Genomic DNA, 22941 nt, shown 5'->3' with positions numbered 1-22941 from the left:
GAAAATTAGTTGGGCATGGTGGCGGGTGCCTGTAATCCCAGCTATTCAGGAGGCTGAGGCAGGAGAATTGCTTGAACCTGGGAGGCGGAGGTTACAGTGAGCCGAGATTGCACCACTGCACTAAAACCTGGGCAACAGAGTGAGACTCCATCTCACAAAAATAAATAAATAAATAAATATAAAGTACATATAACTCAGCCACACGAGTAGCATCTTAATAAGGAATTTCTAAACCTATTCCACTAACTTCAGGAACAAGGTAAGGAGATATGCAATCATACTATTATTTAACAGTTTCTGGAGTTATTAATAAATTGGATTATATAGCAATTGATAGCATAGAATTTGAAATAGAAAATATTAAAGTATTTCTATTTACAGATGATATAATAGTGTACCTGCAGAACTGTAGAGAATCAATGGAAAAACTATAAGCAGTAAGATAATTTAATAAGGTACCAAGATACAAGATTAATCTATAAAAATTAAGTCTTCATAAATACAAATAATAACAAGTTAAAATATATATTTGAAGAGAAAACTCCAATTTTTGCAAACAACAAATAAGATAAATTACCTTGGAATAATCTGAACAAGATAAAACTTACATGAAGAAAACTTTAACACTCTCCTTAAAGACATAAAAACATTTTTGACCAAATGGGAAGGCAATCCATATCAGCGTGCCCAAGAGCCCTTCAAGTTTTGGGACTTGCTAGAAGGACTCACAAGACTCAGTATAGAATCATACTTGTGGCTATGATTTATTGCACAAAAGGATGCCAAGCGAAATCAGCAAAGGGAAAAAGTGCATAGAGCAAATCAAAAACTAGAATAATAGAAGATGTGAATTGAATTACAGAGAAAAAGAACTATAAGTGATTCTTAAACCTCTGAGAAAATGATCAACTTCACACAAGAAAAATGCAAATCAAAACTACACTGAGATACCATTTCTCACTTTTTAGATTGGCAGAAATCCAAAAGTGTGACAACAGCCCTGTTGACAGTTCTGGAAAGAAACAGGTGGTGCTCTGTGCATTGCTGGTGGGAGCACAAAATGTTACAGCCCGGAGGAGGATAACTTGGCAAAATCTAACAGAATTACAGTCTCGTTTATCCTTTGACCCAGAAATCCCGCTTTCAGTGCTCCTGAAGCTAGACAACCAAAGTATAAAATAACATATGTATAAGCATTTCATACCGGCATTGTTTTTTTATAGAAAGAGCCTGGAAGCAACTCATTAAAGACACATTGAATAAAAGATGACAAAAAGCAGCACTAGACCATCCTAATAGAAGAGTGAGAAAGATCTCTATGGACTGATCTAGTTATTTCCAGAATTTATTGTAAAGGAAAAAAACAAATCAGAATTGTATATACCATTTATACCTTTATGAAAAAAGAGGGATGTGTGTATGTGTGTGTACATATATGTTTATATGTTTTGTAAGGATATGAATTATATATACATATGCAAATATGTATACAAAAAACACAGAAGATAAACTAAAAACTAGTGAAAATCATTACTTATAGGAAACAAATCAGAACAGCAGAATTTTGAGTTCTTTGAGTATTCTTTTAAATATAATTTTGGCTTTCAAAAAGGAAAATGTCATAAGTATTTTTAAAAACACAATTAAATCAAAATAAAAAAAGCAAACCCTAAAACTGAAAACCAACCAAAACAAGTGAACCTAATTGAATATCAAATTATAATCACATGGAGAAAATAATTATTTCACATGACTTTAACACACAGTAATTAGACAGTATATGCTAGTATCATGTATTTTAATGGCAAAAAGACTGCTAGGAAATTTTAAACTTCATTCAGTAATTTTCTTCTTAGTAGTTACATGAGTGTTCTCACTTTGAAATGGTTTTTTATATATTACAGAATAAAACAATTAGTAGTTATATGAATGTTATTAGAAATCAAGATTTTAAATGTAAGAGAAAAGAAATACAATAATTAAATCAGGGCTGGACGAAGTGCTCATGCCTGAGATCCCAGTACTTTGGGAGGCTGAGGCCAGCAGACTGCTTGAGCCCAGGAGCTTAAGAGCAGCCTGGGCAACACAGTGAGACCCCCATCTCTACAAAAAAAAAAAAAAATACAAAAGATTAGCTACACATGGTGGCACATGCCTGTATCCCAGCTACTTGGGAGGTTGAAGTGGGGAATCACCTGAGCCCAGAAGTCGAGGCTGTAATGAGCAGTGATTGCACCACTGCAATCCAATTTGGGAGAAGGAGTGAGATCCTGCCTCCAAAAAAAAAAAAAAAAAAGAAAAGAAATCAAATAAATTTCTTCTGTAATGTTCCATTTGAGTTAGAAATATATATATAAACTTATATATACCATTTATATAAATCTAAATATATGATATATATAGAAAATGTATATTTTCATATATTAGAAATATATACAAACTTATTACAAATATATGTGATATACTCAAATATAGGTATAAATATATATACTTCTAATATATGGAAATCTATATCTTCCAATATAATACATGTATTATCTATATATTTATTTGTCTTTATATCTTCCACCTCTGGCCACTGAAATGGCCTAAAAGCAGTGGTACCCTAACAGTAGTGTGCACCCCTTGTCAGCCAGTTTGGGCTCCTAAATTTCTGTGTTCACTGTTGCTTGGAGAAATGGTTAATTCTAGGTCTTGGACAAGAAAAGTACAAGGTGAGCTTGGGACTTCTTAAGTCAGAAAATGAGGAAGCATTCAAAGACTTAGGGAGCTCTGCCTAAATGACAAGGGTGCTAAACTGCATGAGTTCCTGTTGGCCAAATTTGGAGAATTTTGAGCACTGAAAAAATTATTTGTAATAGATTGAGGCACATTGATAATATTGAAACATACATGCCCCCAATGATAATTAATAAAAAGAAACAACCACAGCAACATTTGATAATGTTAGTGGTGACTATCATGTCAAGTCCTTATTCTGAAGATTGGTAATTCAAGAGAAAAATTAATCAATTATTAAGTATTTTTATTAGAAACTATGAATCAAGATATTCGAATAGTTCCAGTTGATCAGAGAAATCTGTCTTTTTAAAGAAAAATTCCAACTAATAAATGTTGAAAAAAGACACAATTGGAAAAATCACTGTTTTGAAATGCTGAATGAAATAGACAAGGAGCATAAATAAATGCTGAAATCATTGAGTGAAAGGTTGACTAGGACTTGCATGTTTGCTTGATGCCAAAGTATCACCCAACAGATTACTTGCTAATTGCAGAATTGAAAAATGCTTTACACTGGAGAGTTCTGGCTGTCACCACCTAAACCTAGTGATCAAACATAGCATCACTGATAGTGGGGACCTGATGTTTTGTGTCTCCTTTCGTGATATATCACCTAGAAATTATTCCTGCCCAAAATGATGAACCTGAAACTAATCAAGTTCTTATATCCCTTTCTAGATATTCTAAATTTAGCTATTCTCCATGATGTCAATTAAGTTATTCTTTTATCCTCTGGATGCTCTGCAAACTGAAAATGAATATAGGTGTTTAATTGCAATACAAGACCAGCCTCTTCAACGTTATAAAATAGAATTAGAATTTCTGCTTGGAAAGATAGGGAATTTGCATTTTTAATAGGCTCACCAGATGATTCTTACACACATTAATGTTGAAGAATTACTATCATTCAATATTCTCGAACAGAGAATATATTCGTGATGAAGAATATTGACCTGTTAATTGGATAAAGAGGAAACAATTGCAATATTTTAGGTAGGAGGAAGGAAGACATGAATTTGGGTGGTGAAAGTAGCCATGGAAACATCATAAATAACCAAGTTGAGTTTAACAAATTTTATCATATTACTTTTATCCTCCTCTTCCTCCCCCTCCTCTTCCTCCTCCTCCCTCTTCTTCAAAACAAAACAAAATGAAACAGGAACAACCAGAATATCAGGTGAATTGACAACACTGGCAGGAAGAATGACTGGGATGCTAGGCAGTGAGTTGGGATTTAGTATCGAGTAAATGGCTAAATAATCACAGAAGCTTATTCATTCAAATCAATTACACTGATCAGAAACAAAGCTATTGAAATACTCAGACAAAAGGATAAATAATGGGGATGTCTAAGAATATTTAACAGTTGCCTTAATTTCCTAGAAACTTTGGAAATTAATGTAATCCTAGCTGCCTTTGTATGTTGACCAGGTTCAGCAGAAGGGTCTGTGGAAGCCACCACCAGCGCAGGCAGTGGAAACACAGCTGGAACATCAGGTACTGGGGACACTGGCCCTGGAAACACAGCAGGTAAGACAAAGCACATCTTGTTGTCACAGCAATGGTCAAACACAAAGGTCTTATATATAATTAGCATAAGTCCAAGTGAGTTTCAAAAAAAGAAGTTAATTATAAGAGAATGAGGAAAATTCTAGCAGTAATGTTTAATAATGAACTTTTGTCAAAAAGCATTTGCAGCATGGCAACAATCTATAGGCAGAACATCGTTATTTTTCAAATTGGATACAACTGGAAGATCAGATGCCGCAACCACTTTAGCTTCCCGTGAAGTCACATTTGAAATATTATTTATATCTAAAATTATGTTTAATTAGCAGAAGTGTGAGCTCTGATTTCAAAATTTAATTTATCAAAAGAGATTATGAAGAATTCAGTACTTGTAAATAGATAAATGCAAATGTTACCGAAAAGTGTGGGAATCCTCGATTCTTTTCTAACTTGGAAGAAATAATTCAGCCAAGAGATGCATAGCAAGGATTAAGTAGCAGAGTTTATTGAAGGAAGATGAAGCACATTCTTAGAGAGGAGTGGAAAACAGTTCTGAGCTGGTAGGGCTGAAAAAATAGTAGTAGCAGGGTTTATTTAAATATGAAGTACACTCTGAAACACAAGGCAGAGTGGGCTGCTTAAAAGAATGAGCCAGCAGCAGCTAGTGCTGGGGGACTGCTTTTATGAGAATCTTACCTGATTATTCATGAAGGGGCGTGAGGGGTGTATTACTTGCATGCATGTTTCAGGATGTCTTTTTGGGCGCGCATGCTCTGTCGTTGTACATGCTGGTACACACATTGCATGTCTCATTAGCATTTAAAATCTCCACCCAGGGATGTGCTTTTTACTCTTATAATGAGCAAAAGTCTACTCCAGGACAATTTTTTGGAGGAGTGTGCATGCTCCTCAGTGGGGAAAGTCCCTAACCTGATTATCTCCAGCTAGGGCCTGGTAAGTCCCCTTCAAGGCAAGAGGAGCTCAATCACAAGGCCAGAAGTAGCCAGTGTAGCTGTTGTCTTTTTTTGCTGCCTGTCAGTAGGCGGCACTGACTATGAGTTGACAGCGTCTCCAGGACTTCTTTTCCCAGGGGGCTCCCTTGCCTGCTCATTTCTGGCTATCTGCCTACTGTAACACAAACACTTGTATTTTGGTCGGACAATATTTATTGAGAGCTTAGTAATGTGTTAGGTGCCAGAAGATGCTCTTATATTTACAAAGGTTAGAATTTTTAGAATAAAGTAATATTTAAACACATGAAAAAAGCAAAAAGTTAAGTAATACAGCAAATGGTAAATGCAGTTTGGAGAAGAATTTACTCTGGAATTATAATTTGTAGGTAATTCTAGAAAGAGGCACATTCAGTGTTGAAGGCAAATAAGGATTGTGATGGGGTAATAGTGCCTTATCAGATTAACATGTATACTCTTCCTGAGCAAGAAACTATGAGTATAAATATTCTGGAAGAGATTTCCAAGTTGTTTCAGGTCACAGTGATTGAATAAAAGCGAGTTTCTTAAACTGTTTGTTTTCTCTGAAAGTCTCAGGCACACCTGTGGTATCACCTGGAGCAACTCCTGGAGCTCCAGGTAGCAGCACCCCTGGGGAAGCAGACATTGGAACCACCAGTTTTGGAAAATCAGGCAAGTCTGGACATGACTTCTTAACAGTTCTCAACCCTGCCTTCCTCAGAAGTGTGTGATGTGGACTATTGGTCAGGCTATAACTGACATTAAGTGTCAGAGCAAAGGGAAAGCATAGGGGAGATGCCCTTAATCCACTATACTTTAGAAATCTCAGTTCTGTGCTATCAGCACAGAATAGGGACCAGTACATTTGCAGCAGTGAGCCTGAACCATTGTTGTTGATAACCAGGGACCCCAACAGTATCTGCTGCCTCAACTACCAGTAGCCCTGTGAGTAAACACACCGATGCAGCCTCAGCCACAGCAGTGACAATCTCTGGAAGCAAACCAGGTAGGTAAAATGGGAGACCCTGCACTTGCCAAGGGGCAATATGGGATGTTCGTGTGAATACTGTTCCTCAGAATCAATGTCATGTTGTTAAGCGAGTAAATCACTTAACCTCTGTAACCTCTGTTTTCGTATCTGTAAAATGTGGGTCAAAGTGATCTATTTTGTGAACTTGGGATGAGGAGCCAAGAAAATAGTGAATAGTGTAAGTCAAAGTACATTTTTCAAATGTGGAAAGGATCATTATTGTTATTGATACAGAAAAATGAAGATTTCTGTAATTTTTAGGTGGAAGTTAATTTAAGTGAGAATTGGTTATATCATAGCTTAAGAAATTCTGTGAATGTGTCCTTTCCATTTTTGCCTTTGCCACAGGTACACCTGGAACACCAGGTGGTGCAACTAGTGGAGGCAAAATTACATCTGGATGGTCCAGCAGTGGCGCCAGCACGGGCTCTTCAAATACACCAGGTGAGATTAGCAAAGCACTAAAAGGTCACAAAAATGGGAGTCAGTGTAGAAATTTGTTTATAAAAGCTTATTCAGTAGGGTATTAATTCAGTTGAAAATCTTTCCTGCTTGAAACTTAGAGCACTGTTATTTAAATATTCTGTGAATCCTTTAAAGAGGTTGCCATTGTATGCTTTGTTATTCAGTATTTATGCACTATTGGGATATCAATTAGTGCAATACCTGAAATCACATATAATAAAAATGATCTGATAATTTAGATATTTTCCATTATTAAACTAGACTAGTGCAGCATTTTAAATCTGATATTGCCACATGGCCAATTTAGAAATCACTGGAATGTTACTTGATACAAACATAATGGAGTTAAGTTTAAAAAAAAAAAGCAATAGTGACCCTCTAACACTTTATCTCATGGTTGGTCCATAATTATTGTTTTGGAGTTAAGGGCTTCTTAGGATGTATTTGCTCATTTAGTTACAATTTCATTGTCTAAGTTCTGCATTTTTCCACACAAAATCATTTAGACAACAAGCTAACATAATTCAATATAGGCTAAAATACTAAATAATTACAAAATAACATGTTAGCTATTTTTGCAGATCATTAATTAATTATATGATTTTCCTATAGTACAAATATTTGAGAATTCAATAAATTCTTCTCTGCCATGAATAATATAATATGCTGTTGGGCATTATAAGGTTACCTTACATCAGCAAGAATATTCAAATTTCAAACTAGAATTCTTTTTTTGCAATCTTTTGCAAAACACCACTGTCTTTAGTATTTGAAATTGTTGTGGTTTAAAGTATTAGCCTATTTTCCCATATGCTCTTTATTGAACAGAGACCTAGAACCTTGATGAACAGCTTTCCCCATTTCTAAGAACAATTTAATAAGCAACACTGTCTTCTGAATTGTTTAAACATTCAGAAATCAGTTTTCTTCCTAAAACCTCTACACATGGGTTTTTAAAAAGTCTTCTTTTCTAGAATTTGCAAGTAGGGCTTGTCTATAACTCATTTGCTCAAAGCTGACCTGTTGAGGAAATATGTAAACTATGCAATGGGTGTTGCAGATCCCTTGCTAAACAATGTTTGTGTCTCGTAAGACTTAACTTGCTTCAAATGACCAAAGAGATAGATTACGAATCAATTTATTTATTAACATTTAAATACTTCTCAGAAAATAAGCCAAAAAAGTGCCTGAAAAATATAATTAGTAGGATAAAATATTAGTAGATAAAACCATTCTTATATCTTAGTTTCTACTGGTTATATTTAATACAATGTTATTTATAATATAAACATATGAAGCAGTCATTAACCATTATATAATATCATGTATAAGTTATCTTAATCTGTTTTAACAAAAGTAAAAATGATCATCAGAAAACAACTATACAAAGTATAAAATGGACAAATGTTTTCACATATATTAACTTACTTGAATCTTACAGACACCCTATGCAGTCAATAATATATTAGTAATTATTCACATTTTATCTATGAAAAAATCCATGTGTTTACCCCAAAATCACAGGACAAGTATGTTGTTAGGCCAGGTCAGGGCCTGGATTGTTGATTCTTCATCCAGTCATTATCTTTTACTAGACAGACCACCAACATGGTGGATTTCTGCTAAAACTAGAGAAAGATCTTGTCACGTTGCCTATTTTTGTTTACAGTTGTGTTCCTAGTGCATAGCTCAGTTCCTGGTTTGAGTACTTGATAAAGATCTGGTGGATATCTGGTAAATAATTCAATAAGTGAATAGTAATTCCCAGTCTGGTAAAGGATGAAGTGGTTTTATTCTTATCAGTGAGGTAAAATAACAGGTCACATGGAAGGGAACCTTCTGGAAGGATTGGAGCTGTCAGGGGGTAGTGAACTCTTTTCTGCTCTACCCAAGTAGTGGAGTTTCACTGGAAACATGTACCCATACACACATAGACGCACCACTGTGCAGATCCATGTCTCTACAGATCCAAGGTTTCCATCTTCATCTGGTTCCTTAGTGGTATTCTTGATATATTAGGATCTTCAGAACCAGAGCCTTCTGGGTGATACTGGATTTCCCTTTATACTCACATCTGTTCTCTGAGTCTTCCCCATATTAGAAAATGTTACCATCACTGACTCAATTCACTCAGGTAAAAATATTGTAGTTATCCTTGATGGCTCTCTTTTTTTTTTTGTACCTCTCATATCTAAACAAGGCCTGTTACTGCTACTTCCAACACATATCTTGACCCTATCCACTATTCTCAGTCTCCTTTATCACAGTTTCAGCACAAGCCACTCATAAATTGTCAGAACTTCTGAAATCACCTCATAATTGTTCTTCCTAATTCTATGATGCACCCCCTGCCATATATTTTCTATAGAGTGTAAAGAGGGATTTTAAATGTATATCAATTCTATGCTATTTCTCCCCTCTTTAAAATTATAGCCCCTTGCATTTAGAAAAACCTTCAGTCTTCCTCCCCTGATTCATAACATTTCGCTTGCTCCTACATATCTGACCTTACCTTATAATATTCCCCGCCTCAGCTCCCATTATCCAGATATACTCAACTTCTAGCTCTGCTTTTCTAGCAAGCATAGCTCCATCAGACTTACGACCTTTGTACTGGCTGTTACCTCTGCCTGGAATTCCATTCTCCTAGAACTTCACTAGCAGGTTGCTTCTTGTTATCAGACTTCAAAATAAAGACCATCTTCTCACAGAAGCCTTTGCTAACCAGACAGTCTAAAATAGAACATCCCATTTTGTAGTATCAATTCACTTTATATTAATGCTCTGAAGCTTTTCTTGTTTGTGAATTTGGTTATTGGTTGGCTAGTTATTTTATTTATGCCTACCTCTCTCTTCCCACTAGAATGCCCCACGGAGCAGAGAACTGTTTATCTGCATCCCCTTTGAACAGCTACTTAATCTCGCTTTAGTTTCTATTTTATAAAAGAGAAAAGTAATACTATATATCTCATAGTATTAATCTAATGGTAAAATGAAGTGATACCTGTAAGTTGCTGACAACTTCTTTGACACACAATAGACATTAGATAAATGATTTTTATGAAAATAAACAAACAGAAAGAAGTTACGCTAGAGCTGGCACAGTGAAGATCACTGTGGTCCCAGGTACTCAGGAAGATTACTTGAACCCAGGAGTTTGTGATCAGCCTGGGCAACAAAGTGAGACTCTTTTTTTAAAAAGAAGTTACAATGTAGCAAAAAGACAAGTATGAAATAATATGGTGGTTATGGAGATGAAGAGGTATAAAAGCTGTACTAGAGAAATAAAGCCTCATGAGTCTTAAAGGTTAACCAAGGACCAAAACAGCTATTAATATCATTCTACTTTTACTATGTGTTTGTGACAGGGGCAACTGGATCATCGACCGGACAGACAGAGACAAGTGGACCATCAGCTAAAGTAACAGGGAATTATGGACAATCATCTGAAATACCAGGGACAATTAAATCATCATCTGATGTTTCAGGGACAATGGGGCAATCAGATGCAACATCTGGACCATCAGTTGCAGTGACAAGCACTTCTGAACAATCGTCAGGAGTCACGGTGGCATCTGAACCATCAGTTGGAGTATCAGGGACAACTGGACCATCAGCTGAAGTATCAGGGACAACCAGACCATTAGTTTCAGGGTTAAGGACAACTGGATCATCAGCTGAAGGATCAGGGACAACTGGACCTTCATCAAGAGAATCAGTGACAACTAGACCATTAGCTGAAGGTTCAGGGACAAGTGGACAATCGGTTACAGGATCAAGAGCAACTGGATTATCAGCTACAGAATTAGGGACAACTGTATCTTTTACTGGAGGATTGGGTACAAGTAGATCATCTGCTAGAGAAACACGGACAACTGGACCATCAGCTGATGGGTCAGGAACAACTGGACCATCTGTTGTGAGATCAGGGACAACTAGATTATCAGTTGGAGTGACAAGAGCAACTGAATCATCACCTGGAGTGACAGGAACAACTACACCATCAGCTGAAGAATCCAGAACAACAGGACCATCTGTTCTAGTGACAGGAACAACTGGACAATCAGGCCAAGGATCAGGGACAACTGGAAAATCTTTTATAGAATCAGGACCATCTGTTGTAGGATCAGGGACAACTGGACCAACATCTGCAGGATTAGGAACAACTGTACCATCAACCAGAAGATCAAGCACAACAAAACCATCAGTTGGAAGAACTGGGACAACTGGACAATCAGGTGCAGAATCAGGAACAACTGAACCATCAGCTAGAGTGACAGATGTAACTGGAACATCAGCTGAAGTATCAGGAAGAATTGAACCATCTGCTACAGAATCAGGTACAAGTAGACCACTAGGTGAAACAACAGGGACAACTATACCATCAACGGAAGGATCAGAGGCAACTGGACCATCTGTCATTGGATCAGAAACAACTAGACTATCAGTTATAGGATCAGGGACAACTGGAACTTCATCTGGAGGTTCAGGTGCAGCAAGATCATCAGGTGGAGGAATGGGGACGACTGGACAATCAACTGCAAGATCAGAAACAACTGGACCACTTTTTGGATGGACAGGAACATTTGGGCAATCTGCTACAGTGACTGAGACATCTTCAAATTCAGCTGGAGTGACAACATCTGAAAAATCACCTGGAGTGGCAATGACAACAGGACTGTTGGTTGAAGGATCAGCTACAACTCAACCACGTATTTTAGAATCAGAAACAACTGAATCATCAGCTGGAGTGATAGTGACATCTGGACAATCAGCCAGAGTGACTGGGGCAACTGGACCATCAGCTGGAGAGACAGGAACAACTGAACCATCAACTGAAGGATCAATTGCAACTGTATTATTTGTTATTGGATCAGAAACAACTAGACCATTAGATATAGGATCAGGGACAACTGGAACTTTATCTGGAGGTTCAAGTACAATAAGATCATCAGATGGAACAACAGGGACAACCAGAAAATCAACTGCAAGATCAGAAACAACTGGACCACTTTCTGGATTGACAGGAACATCTGGGCAATTGGCTGGAGTGACTGGGACATCTTCAAAATCAGCTGGAGTAACAGTGACATCTGAAAAATCAGCTGGAGTTGCAGTGACAATAGGATCATTTGTTGAAAGACCAGTCACAACTGGACCACCTCTTTTAGAATCAGAGACAACTAGACCATCAGGTGGAGTAACAGTGACATCTGGACAATCAGCCAGAGTGACTGAAACAGTTGGAGCATCAGCTGGAGTGATAGGAACAACTGGACCATCAACTGAAGGATCAGGGGCAACTGGACCATCTGTTGTGGGATCAGGAACAACTAGACCATTAGCTGGTGAATCAGGTACAACTGAGTCATCAGCTGGAGTGACAGGGACAAGGCCATCATCATCAAGAGAATCAGCAACAACTGGACCATCAGATGAAGGATCAGGAACAACTGGACTATCCGCTGGAGTGACAGTGACATCTGGACAATCAGTTAGAAAGACTGGGACAACTGGAGCACCAGCTGGAGTTACAGAAACAACAAGACCATCTGTTGTCAAATCAGGGACAACTGGACCATCTGTTATAGGAACAAGGACAACTGGAACTTCATCAGGAGGATCAGGTGCAACAAGATCATCAGGTGGAGAAACAGAGACAACTGGCCAATCAGCTGTAAAATCAGGGACAACAGAATCATTTACTAGGTTGACAAGAACATCTGGGCAATCAGCTGGAATGACTGGGACATCTGCACAATCAGCTGGAGTGGCACTAACAAGTCCTTTTGTTGAAGGATTAGTGACAACTGGATCATCTACTGTAGGATTAGAGACAACTAGATCTTCAGCTGTAGGATCAGGAACAACTGGACCTCCTGTTGTAAAAGCACAGACAACTGGACCATCAGCTGGAGTGACAGTGACATCCAGACAATCAGCTAGAATGACTGGGGCAAGTGGACCATCAGTAGGAGTGACAGGAACAACTGGACCAGCAAGTAAAGGATTAGGGACAATTAGACCATCTGTTGTAGGATTAGAGACTACTGAACTATCAGCTGAAGAATCAGGGACAACTGGACCACCTATTGTAGGAGAGACAACTGTACCATCAGCTGGAGTGACAGTTACATCTGGATACTCAGATAGAGTGACTGGGGCAACTGAACCATTGGCTGGAGTAACAGGAACCATTAAACCATCTGTTGCAGGATCAGTGACAACTGGACCATCTGTTACAGGAGTAGAGACAACTGCAAAAACTTCATCTGGAGGATTAAGTACAACTATATCATCAGTTGGAGGAACAGGGACCACTGGACAATCACCTGAAAGATCAGGGACAACAGGACCATTTACTGGATTGACAGGGACATCTGCACAATCAGCTGGAGTGACAATGACATCTATCCAATCAGCTGGAGTGCTAGTAACAACAGGACTAAATGTTGATGGCTTAGGGACAACTGGAAAAGCTCTTATAGGATCAGGAACAACTGGATTATCAGCTGAAGCTACAGGGACAATTGGACCATCAACTGAAGGATTAGAGAAAACTGGACCATCTATTACTGGATCAGGAACAACCAGACCATTAGTTACAGAATCATGGACAGCTGGAACTTCATCTGGAGGACATAGTACAACAAGTCCATCAGTTAGAGGAACAGAGACAACTGGACAATCAGCTGCAGAATCAGTGACAACAGGGCCAGTTACGGGATACACAGAAACCTCTGGTCCATCAGCTGGAGTGACAGTGACACCTCGGCAATCACCTACAGTGACTCAGACAACTGGATCATCAGCTGCAATATCAGGGACAACTGTACAATCTCTTACAGTATCAGGGACCACTAGACCATCATCTGGACAAACAGAAATAACTGGATCATCAGTTAAAGAATCAGGGACAACTGAATCATCAGCTGTAAGGTCAGGGACTACTGGACCAACAGCTGGAGTGACAGGTACAAATGGACCATCATCAGCTGGAGTGACAGGGATAACTGGATCATCAGCTGGAGTGACAGGGACAACTGGATCATCACCTGGAGTGACAGGGACAACTGGATCATCTGCAAGATCAGGGACAAGTATACCATCAGTTGGAAAAACAGGAACAACTAGAACATCAGTTGAAGAATCAAGGACAACTAGACCATCAGCAGGAATAACAGGTACAAATGGACTATCAGCTGAAGTGACAGGGACAACTGGACCATTAGCTGGAGTGACAGGGACAACTGGACCATCAGCTGGAGTGACAAGGACAACTGGACTGTCAGCTGGAGAGACAGGGACAACTGGACTATCACCTGGAGTGACAGGGACAACAAGATCATCAGCTGGGCTAACAGGGAAAACAGGAATATCAGCTGGGGTGACAGGGAAAACTAGACTGTCAGCTGAAGTGACAGGGACAACTACACTATCAGCTGGAGTGACAGGGACAACTGGACCATCACCTGGAGTAACAGGTACAACTGGAACACCAGCTGGGGTTACAGGGACAACTGAACTGTCAGCTGGAGTGACAGGGAAAACTAGATCATCAGCTGGAGTGACAGGGACAACAGGACTATCATCTGAAGTGACAGAAACAACCGGATTATCATATGGGGTGAAAGGGACAACTGGACTATCAGCTGGGGCGACAGGGACAATTGGATCATCAGCTGGAGTGGCAGGGACAACAAGACTATCAGCTGGAGTGACAGGGACAAGTGGACAATCAGCTGGAGTGGCAGGGACAACTACACTATCAGCTGAAGTGACAGGGACAACTAGACCATCAGCTGGGGTAACAGGGACAACAGGACTATCAGCTGAAGTGACAGAGATAACTGGAATATCAGCTGTGGTGACAGGGACAACTGGACCATCAGCTGGGGTGACAGAGACAACTGGATCATCAGCTGGAGTGGCAGGGACAACAAGACTATCAGCTGGAGTGACAGGGATAACTGAACTATCAGCTGGAGTGACAGGGACAACTGGACTGTCAACTGAAGTGACAGGGACAACTGGACCATCAGCTGGGGCGACAGGGACAACTGGACTATCAGTTGGAGTGACTGGGATAACTGGGCTACCAGATGTAGTGACAGAAACAACTGGATCATCTGCAAGATCAGGGACAGGTATACCATCAGTTGGAGAAACAAGAACAACTAGCACATCAGTTGAAGAATCAAGGACAACTAGACCATCAGCTGGAATAACGGGTACAAATGGACTACCAGCTGAAGTGACAGGGACAACTGAACCATTAGCTGGAGGGACAGGGACAACTGGACTATCTGCTGGGGTGACAGAGACAATTAGACTATCAGCTGAGGTGACAGGGACAATTAGATCATCAGCTGGGGTAACAGGGGTAACTGGACTATCAGCTGGAGTGACAGGGACACCTGGACCATCAGCTGGTGTGACAGGGTCAACTGGACTATTAGCTGGGGTGACAGAGACAACTGGACAGTCAGCTAAAGTGACAGGGACAACTGGACAATCTATTGGAGTGACAGGGACAACTAGATCATCAGGTAGAGTGACAGGGATAACTGGACTATCAGCTGGAGTGACAGGGACAAATGGACTATCAGCTGTGGTGACAGGGATGACTGGACTATCAGCTGAGGTGACAGGGACAACTGGACTATCAGTTGGGGTGACAGGGATAGCTGGACTCTCAGCTGGGGTGACAGGGATAACTGGACCATCAGCTGGAATAACAGGGACAACTACCATATCAGCTGGAGTAACAGGGACAACTGGACTATCAGCTGAAGCAACAGGGATAACTGGACTATCGGCTGGGGTGACAGGGAAAACTGGACCATCTGCTGGAGTGACAGAGACAATTGGACTATCAGCTGAAGCAACAGGGACAATTGGGTCATCAGCTGGGGTGACAGGGACAACTGGATCATCAACTGGGGTGACAGGGATAACTGGATTATCAGCTGGAGTGACAGGGACAACTGGATTGTCAACTGAAGTGACAGGAACAACTGGACCATCAGCTGGGGTGACAAGGACTACTGGACTATCAGCTGGAGTGACTGGGATAACTGGGCTATCAGCTATAGTGACAGAGACAATTGGATCATCCGCAAGATTAGGGACAAGTATCCCATCAGTTGGAGAAACAGGAACAACTAGGACATCAGTTGAAGAATCAAGGACAACTAGACCATCAGCTGGAATAATGGGTACGAATGGACTATCAACTGAAGTGACAGGGACAATTGGACCATTAGCTGGAGGGACAGGGACAACTGTACTATCAGCTGGGGTGACAGGAACAATTGGATCATCAGCTGTGGTGACAGGGACAACTGGACTATCAGCTGGAGTCACAGGGACAACTGGACCATCAGCTGAAGAGACAGGGGCAACTGGACCATCAGCCAAAGTGACAGGGACAACTGGACCATCAGCTGGGGTGACAGGGACAGGTAGACTATCAGCTGAAGTGACAGGGACAACTGGACCATCCGCTGGGGTGACAGGGACAGGTAGAGTATCAGCTGAAGTGACAGGGACAACTGGCCCATCAGCTGAAGTGACAGGGCTATCTGGAGAATCAGCTGAGGTGACAGGGACAATTGGATCACCAGCTGGAGTGACAGGGACAACTCAGCTATCAGCTGTGGTGACAGGGATAAGTGGACTATCAGCTGAGGTGACAGGGACAACTGGACTATCCGCTGGGGTGACAGGGATAACTGGACCATCAGCTGAGGTGACAAGGACAACTGGACTATCAGCTGGGGTGACAGGGACAATTGGAATATCAGCTGGGGTGACAGGGACAACCAGACCATCAGCTGGAGTGACAGGGACAACTGCGCAATCAGCTGAAGTGACAGGGACAACCGAACCATCAGCTGGATTGACAGAGACAACTGGATCATCAACTGGGGTGACAGGGGCAACTGGACCATTAGCTGGAGTGACAGGGACAACTGGAATATCAACTGAAGTGACAGGGACAACTGGACCATCAGCTGGGGTGACAGGGACAACTGGACTATCAGCTGGAGTGACTGGGATAACTGGGCTATCAGCTATAGTGACAGAGACAACTGGATCATCTGCAAGATCAGGGACAAGTACACCATCAGTTGGAGAAACAGGAACAACTAGAACATCAGTTGAAGAATCAAGGACAACTAGACCATCAGCAGGAATAACAGGTACAAATGGACAATCAGCTGAAGTGACAGGGATAACTGGACCATTAGCTGGAGTGACAGGGACACCTGGAATATCAGCTGGGGTGACAGGGACAACTGGACTATCAGCTGGGGTGACAGGGACTATTGGATCATCAGCTGTGGTGACAGGGATAAATGGACTATCAGCAGGAGTGACAGGGACAACTGGACCATCAGCTGAAGTCACAGGGACAACTGGACCATCAGGTGGACTGACAGGGACAAGTGGACCATCAGGTGTAGTGACAGGGACAACTGGCCCATCAGCTGAAGTGACAGGGACAACTCGGCTATCAGCTGTGGTGACAGGGATAAGTGGACTATCAGCTGAGGTGACAGGGACAACTGGACTATCAGCTGGGGTGACAGGGATAGCTGGACTCTCAGCTGGGGTGACAGAGACAATTGGACTATCAGCTGGAGTGACAGGGACAATTGGATCATCAGCTGTGGTGACAGGTACAAATGGACTATCAGCTGAAGCGACAGGGACAACTGGACTATCAGCTGTGCTGTCAAGGACAACTGGGCCCTCAGCTGTGGTGACAGAGACAACTGGATCAACTGGGGTGACAAGCATAACTGGACTATCAGCTGGAGTGACAGGGACAACTGGACTGTCGGCTGAAGTGACAGGGACAATTGGACCATTAGCTGGAGTGACAGGGACAACTGGATTATCAGCTGGGGTGACAGGGACAACTGGACTATCAGCTAGGGTGACAGAGAGTACTGGAGTATCAGCTGGGGTGACAGGGACAACTGGACTATCAGCTGAAGTGACAGGTATAAATGGACTATCAGCAGGAGTGACAGGGACCACTGGACCATCAGCTGAAGAGACAGGGGCAACTGGACCATCAGCTGAAGTGACAGGGACAACTGGAACATCAGCTGAAGAGACAGGGGCAACTGGACCATCAGCTGAAGTCACAGGGACAACTGGACCATCAGGTGGAGTGACAGGGACAAATGGACTATCAGCTGAAGTGACAGCAACAACTGGCCCATCAGCTGAAGTGACAGGGCTACCTGGAGTATCAGCTGGGGTGACAGGGACAATTGGATCACCAGCTGCAGTGACAGGGACAATTCGGCCATCAGCTGTGGTGACAGGGATAACTGGACTACCAGCTGAGGTGACAGGGACAACTGGACTATCAGCTGGGGTGACAGGGATAGTTGGACTCTCAGCTGGGGTGACAGAGGCAATTGGATCATCAGCTGGGCTGACAGGTACAAATGGACTATCAGCTGAAGCAACAGGGACAACTGGACCATCAGCTGGAGTGACAGGGACAACTGGACCATCAGCTGGAGTGACAGGGACAACTGGACTATCAGCTGGGGTGACAGGGACAGCTGGACTATCAGCTAGGGTGACAGAGAGTACTGGACTATCAGCTGGGGTGACAGGGACAATTGGATCATCAGCTGTGGTGACAGGGACAACTGGAATGTCAGCAGGAGTGACAGGGACAACTGTACCATCAGCTGGAATAACAGGTACAAATGGACTATCAGCTGAAGTGACAGGGACAACTGGACCATTAGCTGGAGTGACAGGGACAACTGGACTATCAGCTGGGGTGACAGGGATAGCTGGGCTCTCAGCTGGGGTAACAGAGAGTACTGGACTATCAGCTGGGGTGACAGGGACAATTGGATCATCAGCTGTGGTGACAGGTATAAATGGACTATCAGCAGGAGTGACAGGGACCACTGGACCATCAGCTGAAGAGACAGGGGCAACTGGGCCATCAGCTGAAGTCACAGGGACAACTGGACCATCAGGTGGAGTGACAGGGACAAGTGGAATATCAGCTGAAGTGACAGGAACAACTGGCCCATCAGCTGAAGTGACAGGGCTACCTGGAGTATCAGCTGGGGTGACAGGGACAATTGGGTCACCAGCTGCAGTGACAGGGACAACTCGGCCATCAGCTGTGGTGACAAGGATAACTGGACTATCAGCTGAGGTGACAGGGACAACTGGACTATCAGCTTGGGTGACAGAGACAATTGGATCATCAGCTGGGGTGACAGGTACAAATGGACTATCAGCTGAAGCAACAGAGACAACCGGACCATCAGCTGGAGTGACAGGGACAACTGGACTATCAGCTGGGGTGACAGGGACAACTGGACTATCAGCTGGGGTGACAGGGAGAATTAGATCATCAGCTGTGGTGACAGGGACAACTGGACTATCAGCTGGGGTGACAGGGACAACTGGACCATCAGCTGGAATAACAGGTACAAATGGACTATCAGCTGCGGTGACAGGGACAACTGGACTATCAGCTAGGGTGACAGAGAGTACTGGACTATCAGCTGGGGTGACAGGGACAATTGGATCATCAGCTGTGGTGACAGAGACAACTAGACTTTCAGCTGGAGTCACAGGGACAATTGGACCATCAGCTGAAGAGACAGGGGCAACTGGACTATCAGCAGAAGTGACAGGGACAACTGGGCTATCAGCTGGGATGACAGGGACAATTGGATCATCAGCTGCGGTGACAGGGACAACTGGACTATCAGCTGGAATAACAGGTACAAATGGACTATCAGCTGAAGTGACAGGGACAGCTGGACCATTAGCTGGAGTGACAGGGACAACTGGACTATCAGCTGGGGTGACAGGGACAACTGGACCATTAGCTGGAGTGACAGGGACAACTGGCCTATCAGCTGGGGTGACAGGGACAACTGGACTATCAGCTGGGGTGACAGAGACAACTGGACAATCAGCTGGGGTGACAGAGAGTACTGGACTATCAGCTGGGGTGATAGGGACAATTGGATCATCGGCTGTGGTGACAGGGATAAATGGACTATTAGCAGGAGTGACAGTGACAACTGGACCATCAGCTGAAGAGACAGGGGCAACTGGACCATCAGCTGAAGTCACAGGGACAACTGGACCATCAGTTGGAGTGACAGGGACAAGTGGACTATCAGTTGAAGTGACAGGAACAACTGGCCCATCAGCTGAAGTGACAGGGCTACCCGGAGTATCAGCTGGGGTGACAGGGACAATTGGATCAACAGCTGCAGTGAGAGGGGCAACTCGGCCATCAGCTGTGGTGACAGAGATAAGTGGACTATCAGCTGAGGTGACAGGGACAACTGGACTATCAGCTGGGGTGACAGGGATAGCTGGACTCTCAGCTGGGGTGACAGAGACAATTGGATCATCAGCTGGGGTGACAGGTACAAATGGACTATCAGCTGAAGCAACAGGGACAACTGGACCATCAGCTGGAGTGACAGGGACAACTGGACTATCAGCTGGGGTGACAGGGACAACTGGACTATCTGCTGGGGTGACAGAGACAATTGGACTATCAGCTGGGGTGACAGGGACTATTGGATCATCAGCTGGAGTGACAGGGACAACTGGACCATCAGCTGCTGTGACTGGGTCAGCTGGACTATCAACTGGGGTGACAGGGACAACTGGACAGTCAGCTGAAGTGACAGGGGCAACTGGACAATCTGTTGGAGTGACAGGGACAACTAGATCATCAGGTGGAGTGACAGGGATAACTGGACTATCAGCAGGATTGAGAGGGACAACTGTTTCATCTGCAAAATTAGGGACAAATATACCATTGACTGGAAAAACAGGAACAACTAGAACATCAGTTGAAGAATCAACAACAACTGGACCATCAGCTGGAATAACAGGTACAAATGGACTATCAGCTGAAACGACAGGGACAAATGAACTATCAGCTGGGGTGACAGGGACAATTGGATCATCAGCTGGAGTGACAGGGACAACTGGACTGTCAGTTGAAGCAACAGTGAGAACTGGACTATCAGCTGGAGTGACAGGGACAACTGTCCCATTGGCTGGGGTAACAGGGACAACCGAACCATCCGCTGGAGTGACAGGAATAGCTGCACTATCTGCTGGAGTGACAGGGAAAACTGGACTATCAGCTGGAGTGACAGGGAAAACAGGACTATCAGCTGGAGTGACAGGGACAACTGGACCGTCAGCTGAAGCAACAGGGAAAACTGGACTATCAGCTGGAGTGACAGGGATCACTGGACCATTTGCTGAAGTGACAGGGACAACTGGATTATCAGCTGGGGTGACAGGGACCACTGGATCATCAGCTGAAGTGACAGGAATAACTGGACTATCAGCTGGGGTGACAGGGAAAACTAGATCATCAGCTGGGGTAACAGGGACAACTGGATTATCTGCAAAATCTGGGACAAGTATACCATCAGCTGCAAAAACAGGAACAACCAAAACATCAGTTGAAGAATCAAGGACAACTAGACCATCAGCTGGAATAACAGGTACAAATGGACTATCAGCTCGAGTGACAGGGACAACTGGACCATCAGTTTGCACAACCACTGTAATAGGAAGAACTACAGGAGAGCCAGGAAGTAAGGTTACAGCCCCTGAAGGCAAATCTAGTTAGCTAAAGATGGGTCATTTAATGTGAATAATGTAATCTTTGGTCTTCCAGACTTGAATCTGTGTAAATTTATCACAATTAAATATGTTATTAAGAACTCAAATTGGTGAACAATGATGGGGGCTTTCCAGAATATTATAGATTCCTTAGACTTTTTGAGTTTATGTTTTCATGAGGACTACTGTAGGTGTTGGCAAGGGATGCACAGCTGGAGGACCAGACTCGGGCCACTACAGTTGGGAACCCAGCAGGCACAGCTCACCTGGGTACTCTGGTGTGGTCCAACATAAGCGTGGCTGAGACGTCCAATTATGATCGTAAGACCAATCAATTATGATTTAACCAAGAACCTAAATCGTGGAGAAATGATTAAGAGATGACCTAGATTTATCAATGTCTAAATTTGAATTTTACATAAAGGGCAGTAAGTTCATTATATTTACTAAGATGAACCATGTAAAGCTGATAATCAATTAGTGCTTTAACCAGGCAAAACTGAAGAACCACATGGAACTACACCTGGAGCAGGTGAAAGCAGGACCAGATTAACCACACCTGGAAAATCAGGCAAGTGGGGTTGGAAGAATTTGGTCCCAACTGTAGCTCAACATAAGGTTTTCTTTTCTTTTTTTTTTTTCTTTTTCTTTTTTTTAAAGACAGAGTCTCACTCTCACCCAGGCTGGAGTGCAGTGACAAGATCTCAGCTCACTGCAACCTCCACCTCCCAGGTTCAAGCAATTCTCATGCCTCAGCCTCCCAAAGTAGTTGGGATTACAGGCACGCACCACCATGCCTGGCAATTTTTAATTTTTGTTTTTATTTTATTTTTAGTAGAGACAGTTTCACCATGTTGGCCAAACTGGTCTCGAACTCCTGACCTCAAATGATCTGCCTGCCTTGGCCTCCCAAACTGAACATAAGGTTTTCTGATCAATGTAATTATCATAATGAGTATATTGTAAATAAGGAAATCGGAAAGTCAGATCCAAATCATCTATTAGGTTCGTGCAAAAGTAATGGCAAAAACCGTAATTACTTTTGCACCAACCTAATAGTATTTAGGACCTTATATTTTATTAGGTGTTTTAGGACTAGGATGGAAGGAAAACAAATTATCTGTCTTTACAGTGCTGATTTTATCAGGAAATAAACCTTAAATGAAGAAGCTTAAAGCAAGAAAATAATTGAGCACTTTTTGGTCAGCCAGGAACTGTTATAAGTTATGTAAACATGTCACTAATTTTCACAGCAACTGCTGAGATAAATGCTATTTTTATTCACATTTTCAAATGAGGAAGTCAAGGAGAAGTTTAGTTAGCTGCTGCAAGTGATAATGTACACCAGAGAGGTCTGTCCTCAGAGCCTATTTCTTACCTTCTACACCATCCTCCCTCCTATGGCAGTGGGTATAAACTAGAGCAGAAAGGAAATATATTCCCTGGAGGGAATATCTCAATGGAGTCTCAGATATGCCAAATGCAACCTCTCAAAGAAAATCAGATTGATGAAAAGTC

General features: G+C 42.4%; 1 protein-coding gene across 1 annotated transcript in view; it reads left to right on the top strand.

The window, feature by feature from the left end:
* MUC19 (mucin 19, oligomeric) overlaps nt 1–22941 on the top strand; it is a 193102-nt gene that overhangs the window by 84696 nt on the left and 85465 nt on the right. Inside the window, exons 55-60 of the mRNA XM_034935026.2 lie at nt 4213–4311; nt 5832–5933; nt 6166–6267; nt 6640–6735; nt 10125–16220; nt 16281–21302. Coding sequence (XP_034790917.2) covers nt 4213–4311; nt 5832–5933; nt 6166–6267; nt 6640–6735; nt 10125–16220; nt 16281–21302 — 11517 coding nt within the window. The remainder of the gene's footprint in view (nt 1–4212; nt 4312–5831; nt 5934–6165; nt 6268–6639; nt 6736–10124; nt 16221–16280; nt 21303–22941) is intronic.

Source organism: Pan paniscus, chromosome 10, assembly GCF_029289425.2.
Source record: "Pan paniscus chromosome 10, NHGRI_mPanPan1-v2.0_pri, whole genome shotgun sequence".
NCBI classification, from domain to species: domain Eukaryota; kingdom Metazoa; phylum Chordata; class Mammalia; order Primates; family Hominidae; genus Pan; species Pan paniscus.
This window is presented reverse-complemented; position numbering and strand designations above follow the sequence as displayed.